The sequence below is a fragment of the Globicephala melas genome, chromosome 6 (assembly GCF_963455315.2).
Source record: "Globicephala melas chromosome 6, mGloMel1.2, whole genome shotgun sequence".
NCBI lineage: Eukaryota > Metazoa > Chordata > Mammalia > Artiodactyla > Delphinidae > Globicephala > Globicephala melas.
The window spans coordinates 7,939,798-7,951,729 of NC_083319.1; the positions used below are offsets into that span (position 1 = coordinate 7,939,798).

The 11,932-nt window shown below is 52.2% G+C and overlaps 1 protein-coding gene and 1 non-coding gene across 2 annotated transcripts; one reads left to right on the forward strand and one right to left on the reverse strand.

Moving 5' to 3' along the window:
• The first annotated feature begins 302 nt into the window (after positions 1 to 302).
• On the forward strand, positions 303 to 392 carry TRNAR-UCU (transfer RNA arginine (anticodon UCU)). The gene is given in 2 exon segments: positions 303 to 339; positions 357 to 392. It is a non-coding gene; the product is annotated as a tRNA-Arg (tRNA).
• Positions 393 to 1,240: 848 nt separating this feature from the next.
• On the reverse strand, positions 1,241 to 11,917 carry COQ4 (coenzyme Q4). The gene is made up of 7 exons (XM_030858523.3): positions 11,539 to 11,917; positions 11,307 to 11,438; positions 10,123 to 10,219; positions 9,495 to 9,597; positions 4,305 to 4,434; positions 3,637 to 3,730; positions 1,241 to 3,107 (listed from the first exon to the last, which is right to left on the reverse strand). Exons 1-7 carry the CDS (start codon positions 11,606 to 11,608, stop codon positions 2,936 to 2,938), a joined length of 798 nt encoding a protein of 265 aa, XP_030714383.1. The 5' UTR covers positions 11,609 to 11,917; the 3' UTR covers positions 1,241 to 2,935.
• Positions 11,918 to 11,932: the final 15 nt, after the last annotated feature.

Sequence of the window (11,932 nt, forward strand, 5' to 3'; positions counted from 1 at the left end):
GACGGCTCCTGGCGGCGCCCCGCGCGGCACGCTGGGAGTTGTAGTCCGCGCCGCGCAGCCCCGCCGGACAGCAGAGGCCCCCGGGGCAGTGAGGAGGCAGGCGGGCTCTGCCTGGACCCCGACCCGCAATCCCTGGGCGTCCGGACGTGGGGGAGAGCACCCCCACCGCACCGTTGGCGGGGAATCTGGAGTCCGCGCCCGGACCCAAGCAGAGTTCAGCAAAGGCCCGGCGCCACACCTAGAAGAACGCTAAAAAGTCTGTTTCAGGCAGAGGCGAGTCGGGTGTGAAGAATCTAGCAACTGGCTCTGTGGCGCAATGGATAGCGCATTGGACTTCTAGCTGGCCTCCTGTGGTTATTCAAAGGTTGTGGGTTCGAGTCCCATCAGAGTCAAATTTTGACAGCTCCTCCTTCACTTCCATTCGGAAATTTTACGGCCTCCAAGGCCACAAGGTTCAGAAGACCCAAAGGCTCCTGCAGACCTCAGACTGGCACCTGTGCTTCTGGGACAGCAATAAACTTGGTGTAGGGATTGCTGCGTAGGAACCCTTTCCCATCTTTGGTCTCTTGAAAGCAACCCGGCACACTTGGTGGCACGAACGGCACGGATCTGGAGACCCGTATGTATCTTTGGCCTCTGAATGGTCTGGACCCTGAGGGCTGTGACCACGTTTGTCATGCCACCCAGTTCTGGGCCATCTGCCAACTTCCCACCCACTGTGTCACTCTGGACCTCTGAAAACTGGGTTCCTTGATAATCAAACACGTTGGGCATCCACAGTTGCCACTTGCCCTTAAATAGATTCCTTAATCCCTTAGTCCAGTCAAAATCCTTAAAAATGAGGAAGGACAGTTTTCAGGGTATGTTTATAGGAATTAAAAATGAAATTTTGGGGCTTCCCTGGTGGCGCAGTGGTTAAGAATCCGCCTGCCAGTTCAGGGGACAGGGGTTCGAGCCCTGGTCCGGGAAGATCCCACATGCCGCGGAGCAACTAAGCCAGTGCACCACAACTGCTGAGCCTGCGCTCTAGAGCCCACAAGCCACAACTACTGAGCCCTCATGCTGCAACTACTGAAGCCCGCACACCTAGAGTCCATGCTGTGCAACAAGAGAAGTCACCGCAGTGAGAAGCCCGCGCACCACAACGAAGAGTAGCCCCTGCTCGCCACAACTAGAGAAAGCCCGCGCGCAGCAACAAAGACCCAACACAGCCAAAAATAAATAAAATAAATTTATTTTGTTTTCAAAAAAAGAGGGCTTCCCTGGTGGCGCAGTGGTTAAGAATCCACCTGCCAATACAGGGGACACAGGTTCAAAATCTGGCTCGGGAAGATCCCACATGCCGCAGAGCAACTAAGCCCGTGTGCCACAACTACTGAGCCTGCGCTCTAGAGCCCGTGAGCCACAACTACTGAGCCCACGTGCCACAACTACTGAAGCCTGCGCACCTAGAGCCCGTGCTCCACAAGAGAAGCCACGACAATAACAAGCCCGGGTACCGCAACAAAGAGTATCCCCCGCTCACCGCAACTAGAGAAAGCCCACGTGCAGCAACGAAGACCCAACACAGCCAAAAAAAAAACCCCACCATAAAACAGCTCCTGCTTGGGCCCTTTCTTTGGGCATCACCTCACACACCCCCACAGCAACCCTAGGAGGTGGGTGCTGTTTCATCCCCCTTTTACTTATGATTAAACAGGTCTAGAGAGGTGAAAGGACTTGCCCTAAGTCCCTCAACTAGAAAGCGGAGGAGGAGTGGGGAATTTGAATCCCAGTCTGCCCGACCTCAGACCAGACAAGGGACAAGCAGCAGAAGCTCAGGCTGGAGGGAACATCTGCCCTCAGTGCGCGAAGGCCCAAGGCTGCCAGAGTCAGGGAGAAGCAAAGGCAGGAGAAGCAGACTCTTGAACTGATGGGAGCCTTTATTCAGACAGCAGAGACTCGCCTCTCCCCCTGCCTCCCTCTTCTCAGGCCTTGGGAGTTGGGTACAGCCCTCCCTCCTGCGAAGAGCCCCAGCCTGGCACCCAGAGAACCCTGGCTGGCAGGGAGGGGTTGGGAACAGGGGTTGTGGACCTGAGCCATCTGGGCATGAGCCTAGACAACTGATTCCTACGCATACATGGTTCTGAAACCGTGCACCTCAGATTGGAACTTGAACCCACATGCCAGGACTCGAACCCGACCAAAACCCACACTCTTCCAACTGAGATCACACACCTGGTTTCAGGACTTAATGAAGCTCAGGTTCTTGATGTTTCATTGCAGAAAGTATTCAATGAGACAAAGTGATAGGTAAGAGGTGGATTTAGTTAGAGAGACACATACTCCACAGACAGAGCGTGGGTCACCTCAGAAGGCGAGAAAGGCCCCAGGGTGTGTGGGTTGCCAGTTTTTACAGGGGTGGGTGATTTCATAGGCTAATGAGTGGGGGGAGTGTTCCAGCTATTTTTTTGGGGGGGGGCAGGGATTTCCAGGAATTGGGCCACAGCCCACTTTTTGATCCTTATGGATCCTTGGAACTGTCATGGCGCCTGGGGGTGTGTCACTTAGCTTGATGACGTGCTGCAGTGAGCGTATACTGAAGCTCAAGGACTAGTGGAAGTTGACTTGTCCGCCATCTTGGACCCATTTGGTTTTAATCAGTTTATGTCATGTCCTCAGGCTTTGTTGTTCTTTCAAAGGTTGTGCCCTGCCCCCTTCCCTCCTGTTTCAGTTCTCTTTGGGCAGCTCTTGGCTCCCCTAGGAGCTCCACCACTGCCTGCTCCCTCCCGAGTTGGCCCTCAAAGCCACTGAGCATTGGTTATGATAAATTATGATTAGTGGCGCCCAAGGGTCAGTGTTCAAAGGTGATGGCAAAGGAGCGCTCCACCCCCAGGGGAAGCATGGGTGGGGGGTTGGGAGCCAGGCCAGGCCCTCCGGCTCAGGGGCTCAGGGCCTAGGCTGGGCCCTGGACGTGCATGGGGGGCTCTGTGATGCTCAGCTCCTGCCGTAGAGCCTTCAGGGGCTGCTCCCAGCGCCGCTCATAGTACAGGTTGAGGACACACGGGGCTCTGCGCGCATTCTGAACTGCCCATGGGATCAGCTTCGAGACCAGCACTTGCAGGTTTCTGTAGGGCAGCAGAGGAAAAAGAAGACAAAAGACATAAGGTCCTGAGTGCTGGGCACGCCACGTTCCCTGCAGTGGATGTGCATTTTCTCAGTTAATCCTCACACAGACCCAAGAAGGAGGTAGTTGCTATCCCCAGTTTTCAGATGAGGAAACAGAAACTCAGTGAGGTAAAGCCCTGTGCCTAAAGCCACACATTTTGCACATGCCAAAGCCCAGCTTTAAATCGAGGGCTACCTCACTCCAGAAACTAATGCCAGATTGCATCCCCCTGGCCCCCCCAGTTCCCTGACTCTACTGTTCTCACCCGATACTGAGGCCTGGCCCAAAAGACCCTAGAGTCCTATGAAACGTCCAGGCTTCATTCATAGTCCTGGAGCCCCTGTGCCAGGCCAGTTTCACCTCTCTGCCCCATTCTTCCCATCCTGGATTCCTGAGGACCACTGGGGCTGCTCAGAAAGGCTGTGGGCTCTTCTCTATTTCCTGGAGCCCTGAGCCTTCCCCTGACCCCTCACCACTTGAGAACTTACTGGGCACTGAGCTGGATTGGTCCGAAGAGTGCACTCAGGATGCACATGGGCAGGCCGGTCTGGACAGCCTCAAACCACTTCACCACGATCTCCCCTGGCAGGCAGGGTGGGGAATGGGGTGGGAGGTGAGCAGGGGCCAGGAGGAGAGGCCAGTGATGCTGCCGCTCAGAGGCATCTGCTCTGCTCCGAATCTCTACTAAGGGTCAGCAGTGCCCAGTCCCAGCCTGTGCTGGGCCCTGGGGCACTTGGCTTGGGGTTGGGGAGAGGGTGCAAGAAAGAGCAGAAGGAAATAAGGGCTGGAAAGGAAGCTTGGGGTCAGAATGCAGAGGACTCCGAAAGCCAGGCTGAGGACTGCAAGCCTTAGGGAATTGCTGAGGGCTTCAGAGCGCAGGGAGCTAACAACCGGAACAGGGCAGGGAGCCCTGGTGTTTGGATGCTGCTACATCAGTGTAGGAGCCGTAAGAGGCAGTGGGGATGCAGGATAGGGGATGCGCGGCACAGGTGCACCAAGATATTCAGGTAAAGCAAACAATGAGGCACTGGGCCAGCTGACTGGTGGGTGGCTGGACAGGTGTGCCCTGCCCTTGCCCTGAAGACAGACTTGGGAGACACGCTGGCTGGAGCACCCTGCCCCACCCATGCCCCACGCCCACTCCGGATGCACTCACCCAGGATGTTGGTGGGCATCCCCAGCAGCGTGTGGAGCATGTCGTGCACCTCCCGGTACCGCTGCATCACGTATGCCAGCTCCTCACTGTCCACGAACCGGGTGGGCGCTCTGGTGTCTGGGGAGACCCTCTGACAACCATGAACCTCCCCTAGACCCCTTCCTGATGGCTCCCAGGGTCCAATTTGCCAGCCTCTCCTTGACTCTCAACCACGCCCACCAAATTCAAACCCCACCAAAAATCTCTGGGGACTTTGTTTCTGTGCATAGCTGCTAACAGGGGAGTCCTCAGGCAGGGAATATGGTGGATTGGCGCCCCCTTTGCCTACCCCAACTCACACATAATGTACACACCCTGTTGGAATCTATGGCAAAGAAACCCCTGGGGGTGGGGTGGGGGGAAGCAGGAGTTGTTTGTTTAATGATATAGAGTTTCAGTTTTACAAGATGAAAAAGCTCTGGAGATTGGTTTCACAACAATGTGACTATACTTAACACTGTTGAACTGCCCATTTAGAGATGGTTAACACAGTAAATCTTAGGTTATTATTATTTTTTAAAACCAGTTAGAAATAAAATAGGGGGGGAAAAACAAGAAGCACCCAAAGTCCCGAATTCGTCAGATGAGCTGCTCCCAGCCTAGGATGCTCTTCCCCTCCCCCCTCACTCTCACCTTGACAATTCCTACCTATCTTATGGTCTCTTGCAGCAACCCGTACCTTTTTGTGGCATTCGACATGATTGTATCGTGACGTTTAGTGCGTGTGATTGTTAACGTCTCTGTCTAGACCTGCACTGTCCAGTACAGCAGCCAATCATGGCAGCCACTGAGCCTTGAAATGTGACAAGTTCCAACTGAGATGTGCTGTACATGTAAAGCACACCCTGGATTTCGAAGACGGTATGAAGAGAATAATGTGAAATCTCAATAATTTAAAAATATTGATTACATGTTGCAATGACATTTTAGTATGCTGGATTAAACAAAATATCTCATTGAAATTAATTCCACCTGTTTCTATTTGCTTTTATGTATCTGCTAGCAGCAGATTACCTATGGGGCTTACACACTATTGCTATGAAGAGTGTTGCAGCAGGCTGTCAGCAGCACAGGATGCATAGGACGGGGGCTCACTGTTCTATCTCCAGGGCCTGGATGAATAAACATACCTTAAATGCAGGAGTAAAAGGCCAGCCCCAGGCACTTTTCTGACCTCAGGTAGGGATGGCAACTGTCCTCCTTTACCCACCCTCTCTGAGTCCTTGGCAGCACCCATGCACAGTAGGGACACCCTGGTCTTCCTAGTGCCAAAGCATGGCCTCAGCCTGTCCAGAGGCCAAGGGATTTGATGCCTTTATTGCTTGGGGCTGCTGGCCCTGTGCCATGGTCTGTGTCTGTGACTTCATTGGGTCCCAGGTCCTAATTTCTTCTACAGAGTTCTACCTGCTGTGTGAAGCTGAAGGTGGTCAGTGACGGCCTACATTTATTGAGTACCTACTATGTGCCAGCACTGTATGAAGTCCTTTACACATATCGTCATTCTGCATCCCTGAGACCACCTGGGCGTAGATACTGTTATGAGCCTCAGATACAGATAAGAAAAATGAGGCTCAGAGATATATAGTAGCTTGCCCAAGTTCACACAGCTGACTAATCAAGTGGCTGAGTCAGGATTCGAAACAAGGCCTGCTGGATTCCAAAGCCAGTCGCCTTAGCGTCCATTATTAATCAGCCATATAAGTGCCTTGGAAGATAAACATGAGGTTTCCTTACCTCAGATAAGGAGTCTGAGGCTCAGAAGTCAAATGATTTGCCCAGGGCTTTAAAGCTGGGAAGAAAGACAGACTTCTAACTCAGGCTACGCCAGAGCCCATGCCCGTAATCTTGATGCCACAAGGACAACCACCCACCCCTGAGTCAGCCTCAGGGAGGGTGGCCTCACCTTGAACTCTGATCTAAAGCTCTGCTGGGACAAAGGTGTTCTTTTACGGTGTGTGGGCTGCTGGTTTCCAGGCTCCAGAAGTGTCACAGTCTCTAGGGCTGTTACCACAACTAAGGCTGTGCCTGAACAAGGCGAACCCAGGGGGGCTTTGGCAGTCCCATACCCTCCACAACAATAGGACAAAAGGCTCTAGGAGAACTTCAGAAGATTCTCCATTCCTCGGTGGCACCTGGAGCAGGTCACCCTTGTGGGTTTCCCACTGATGAAATAAACTTGCATCTTGGTGAAATCTCCGGGTGATGGTATAAAATGGGGCAGAGGCAAGTGTTAGGAGAGTATGGGGAACAGATTATTTTCTCAGGGACAATAATCTCCTAAAGCAGGGGTTCTCAACTGTCCAACACGGGACATCTGCAATGTCTGAAGACATCTATGGTTGTCACAACTTGGGAGGGCGAATGCTACCGTCATCTAGTGTGTAGAGGCCAGGGATGCTGCTAAACAAACTACAATGCACAGGGCAGCCCTACAACAAAGAATTATCCAGCCCCCAAAGTCAACAGTGCCAAGGCTGAGAAACCCAGTTCTAGAGCAACCTTTGCTCACTCCTTCACCTCCTCCAGCCTGGCTGGCTCCTGCAGCTGGACTGGAGAGCCACTTGACAGAGGCGCTTTGATGGGAAGGAAGTATTTGTGTTGGGACAGAGAAGGGAAGGGACAGGGAAGGTGCCCTGCTGTATCCTTGGGTCCTTCTATAAATCAGATCATGTTACTACCCTGCTCGAAACCTCGATGGCTTCCTATTGCTTCTATTACAAAATACAGACTCTGTCTCTAAGCAGATAGGGTAGGGGATCCCTGGAGAAAAAGAACGAGGCATGGCATTCTTGACATTAGAGAAGCCATTTTGACCTAAGCCATTTTGTGACCTAAGCCTAGACACACTGCTTGCCCTTCAACAGGTCTCAGTAATTAATGATCTTCAAGGAATAAAGGAATGCAGGAACAGAGGAAGAGCAGTCAAGAAACAATAGCTCAGGGACTTCCCTGGTGGTACAGTGGTTAAGAATCTGCCTGCCAATGGAGGGGACACGGGTTCGAGCCCTGGTCTGGGAAGATCCCACATGCTGTGGTGCAACTAAGCCTGTGCTTCACAACTACTGAGCCTGTGCTCTAGAGCCCGTGAGCCACAACTACTGAGCCCGTGTGCCACAACTACTGAAGCCTGTGTGCCTAGAGCCCGTGCTCCACAACAAGAGAAGCCACTGCGAAAAGAAGCCTGTGCACTGCAAGGAAGAGTAGCCCTCGCTCGCCCGCCGCAACTAGAGGAAGCCCGTGTGCAGCAAGGAAGACCCAATGCAGCCAAAAATAAATAAATAAATAATAAAATAAAAATAAAAATGAAAAAAAAAACCCCAATAGTTCAGCAATAAAACAGTGTCCTCGTTCCTCCTCAAAGAATATACATAACAATCTGATGTGTATCTTTAAGCTTTTCTATAGGAACTAAGGCCCACACCCAGATGGAGGATGGTAACTACATGCTAAGATCCCGGACTAGTCAGTACCTAAGAAATGATGATGTTGACCTTTCCTGACCCTCCTGACTTCAATCAACTAAGACTTGGACTTCGTTGACCTCTGCCCCAATTCTATGCTGAATTTTCCTCTGCTCAAGCCCCTTTATAAATACGCATATACCCTTAGCTTAAAACTTCCCCAATTTTGCTGTTAACAGACACTGCTTTGGGAAAGCTCCCCAGTGTTCGCCTTACTTGCTGCAAGTAATAAATCCTTCCTTCTCCCCATCTTTGGCTTGATTGTTTCTTTTGGCTCAGCACCCACCAAGAGGCAAACAGTTTTCGGGTAACACTTCCCGTGGCAGGCAGGGTCTGGCTGGGCCAGGCTGACCTCCCAGCCCATTGCCTGCTTCCCCCCAACTCACTCCTTTAAGGTCATACTGGCCACATTGGACAGTTTTCCTTTTCCTAACCACACAGAGCCTTGCACTTGCCAGTGCCTCTGCTCGGAATGCGGTTCCCCATCTCTCCTCAGAACTGGCTCCTCCCCATCTTCCAAGTCTCCCCAGCAGGGCCTCCCATGACCACCCTGTTAGAAGTGGCCACCTGCCACCCCCACTCCGCCCTGTCCTCTATCATGTTGACTGCTGTCCTCACAGCACCACCCGCTAGAACAGTACTAAATAAATATTTTGCCTGAATTTTTATATGAAAATTTTCTTCTTTTACTGCTTTATAGTCTACCTCCTCAGCTAGAATATTAGCTCCATGAGGGCAGGACATTGTCTGTCTAGTTTGCCACTGTATCCCCAGCACTTGGAACAATGGATGGCACATGACCGATTCTGAACAAACGAATGAGTCCCTTGATAGATGGGACTCTGCCCCCAGTCCCTGTCCTCTCTGCCTGGGGTTGGAGAGTGCCACACTTGTCAAACCCAGGGAAGACACTGTCTCTAGAACAGGGGGACACAATGCAACAGTTAAGAACATAATCTGGGTTTGAATACTGCCTCCATTAATACTGGCTTGTGAAATCAGTAAGTTGTTTAACTGCTCTGGGCCTCAGTTTCCTCATCTACGAAAAGGAGATGGGGACTTCCCTGGTGGCGCAGTGGTTAAGAATCTGCCTGCCAATGCAGGGGACACGGGTTCGAGCCCTGGTCCGGGAACATCCCACATGCCGCGGAGCAACTAAGCCCATGCACCACAACTACTGAAGCCCGCGCACCACAACTACTGAAGCTCGCGCGCCTGGAGCCCATGCTCCGCAACAATAGAAGCCACCGCAATGAGAAGCCCATGCACCTCAATGGACAGCAGCCCTTGCTCGCAGCAACTAGAGAAAGCCTGTGCGCAGCAAAGAAGACCCAATGCAGCCAAAATATATATATAAATTAGTAAATTTATAAAAAAAATAAAAATGAAAGGAGATAATAATAGAACATACTTGGCAGGGTTGTTGGGAGGATTCAGTGAGATCATGTACGAGCCTGGCACCTGGCACGCAGTAAGAGGTTAGTAAGTGCTGGCCAGTGTAATTGCTCGCAGCGATGTTCCCGGCCCATTTGCCTGTCCCATAGAGAATGACAAAGCCTTGGCGCAAGAGACTGCAAGGCACTCCTGCCCATGCTGGCAGCTCAGGCTCCTCCTTCCTCAGGACGTTACTCCTGTGCCCTTCCTCTCCCCTTCCTGGTGACTCCCAAATGCACAGAAGCTGGAAACTCACATTCACATCCAGGAAACGGAGATACTCGCGGCCAAGGGAGCCCTCAGGCAGACTCCGGAGCTTGCCCAGGTCAAGGGTGGACAGCGAGATCCGGGGACGCTCCCTGTGGGGCAGAAGGCAGGACTCAGGTATTGGGAGGGCACCAGCAAAGGCAGGTGAAAGGTCCAACTAGATCAAGGGTGTGAAAGGTGAAGGGGAAGAGAGCAGCAATGGGGCCACAAGTCCTAATGGAGCACTTACTACTGGCCAGGCCAGTGGCAGGGACTGAGGAGACTACCACAAGCTAAGGCTATGGTTCCTGCCTTAGGTAAACAGGCCTCAGATGTGATCAGGGTATTCACAAAGGGCACTGAGGGGTGGGGGTTATAGGCAGCATATGTTATGGGACCTTAGTGAAGGCACAAGAGCCCTGTTGCTGGAACTGGGCTGAGGCCACCATATTGCACTACCCAGGGGTCATCACAGTGTCTATGTGAATGGCACCCACGGAGTTGGGCAGTGCCCGGCCTGTGCAATCATCCATGGCCAAGGTATCAAGAAGAGCTCTCTGGAGGAACACAACGTGATTCCAGAGAGATCAGAATCCCCAAAGAATGTCCTCAACCCCCCAGGCAAAGCTAGGACCTACTGCAGGATCTGGGCGCCCTCCGGATCCCTCCTCATCTGGTCCCTGAGGACCTTCAGGGTACGGCATCCTGTGGTCTCCCCCAGAACTGCAACCATGTCTGAAAGGAAAGAAATGGGGACAAATGGAGAATATGATCTTAGGTAAGTTACCTGACCTGGCCTGAGCCTTAATTTCCTATACGATAAAACAGAATATCTACCTCTTAGTTAAGAAGATTCAAGTTAAACACTTAGTGAATCACCTGGCACACAGTAAAAGCTCAATATATCTATAGTTACTACTATGGTTGTTAGTTTCATGGGTGAGATGGCTCTGGTTAGCACAGTGCTCTAAAGAGTTCATAAATCACTTCCACATCCATCATCACGACAGAATACCATGTCTCCATGGATGGGTATAGGCTTTGGTATCAGAGAGTGCTGGGTTTGAGGGCTGGTGTGATCACTATCTAGGTGACCGTGTGCAAACTGCTTCACATTTCCAAGCCTCAATGTCCTAATTTGTGAAGCGCAGGTGATACCTTTCATATAGGGTTAATGCGAAAAATCAATCACAACATTCATATAAAACAGCACACTGAGTAAGCAAAACAAGGGCTCAGTGAGCAGTTAGCATTATCGTTTTTACTAGAAAGAGTAACAGTACTTTCCAGACTTAAGAATCCTGGAGGAGATGAGAAAAACACTGTAGGATCCCAAAACGTTCTATTAAAACATCCAGCAAACATTTATTGAGCATTTATTATGTGCCATGCACTATCTAAGATGCTAATGGGATGTTATAATTTGATAGGCCCTCATAAATCATCTAATCCAGAGGTTCTCAGTGTGGTTGGATGACAGAATCTCCTAGGAAGTTTAAAAAGTTTAAACTTTTTAAGTTTAAAAAGGCAGAAGCTCAGATTCCACGCCCCTTCCTCCCTCCCCTCCCCTCCTCTCCCACTCCCGGCAGATTCGAATTGAGTAAGTTTAGGGTGGGACCCAGGCATCTGCATTTTTATGAATGTTGCGGGTGATTATGAGGTGCAGCCAGGGTTGGGTACCCTGGCCTAGTCTAGTCTCCAGTTACCCAAAGCACACGGAGGCTTTGACAGTGTCCGGGACCTCCCCGGGCTTTCAAGGCAAGGCAAGGGCGCGCCCAGACCCCAAGCCGCCCCAAGGAAGCGCCGGCGTGGGCTGCCTTACCGTGGCGATACGGGTCATAGAGCGCCATTCCAGCAGAGCCCGCGGCCAGCAGCGCCTTCTGCAGCGGGGAGGTGGGGATGTGTTCGGGGTAGAGCAGGCCGGTGCCATGGCTCGTGGCTCGAAGGGGCACATCTGCGGGGAAAGAAAACAGCCGCGGCGAAAGGAGCGGGGGGGTTGGGGGGGACAGCGACGTGGCGGGTCCCCAGCACTCCTTCCCGGCCCCACCACTTGCCTGCAGCGGGCCAGGGACGGCTTCGGAACGCGCGGAGCGGGCACAGGACCCCGCGCAGCAGCGTCCTCATGGCAGCGGGCACTGTAGGACTTCCCAGGGAGGATGGGCGGGGCAAGGCCGACTCCTCAAGCTCCTTTGGCGGCGACGCGCCGGAGAAGTCACAAGGACTCGATCCCTACTGCGCTAAGTAGGGCCTTTTATGCGGGACAGATAGCACGGACAGGGAAGGTCTCTAAGTATGAGGAAACCCAGGCAACCTACTTCCACAGATATAAAATTCTCCCCGTTTCACCTAACCCCAAAAAGTGTCTCCAAGTAAGCTCCGCTAGCTTTGGGGGTTCAGCTCCGGACCCTACTCCCTTCTCGGAAGCACGTTTTCCCCGAGGACAATAAG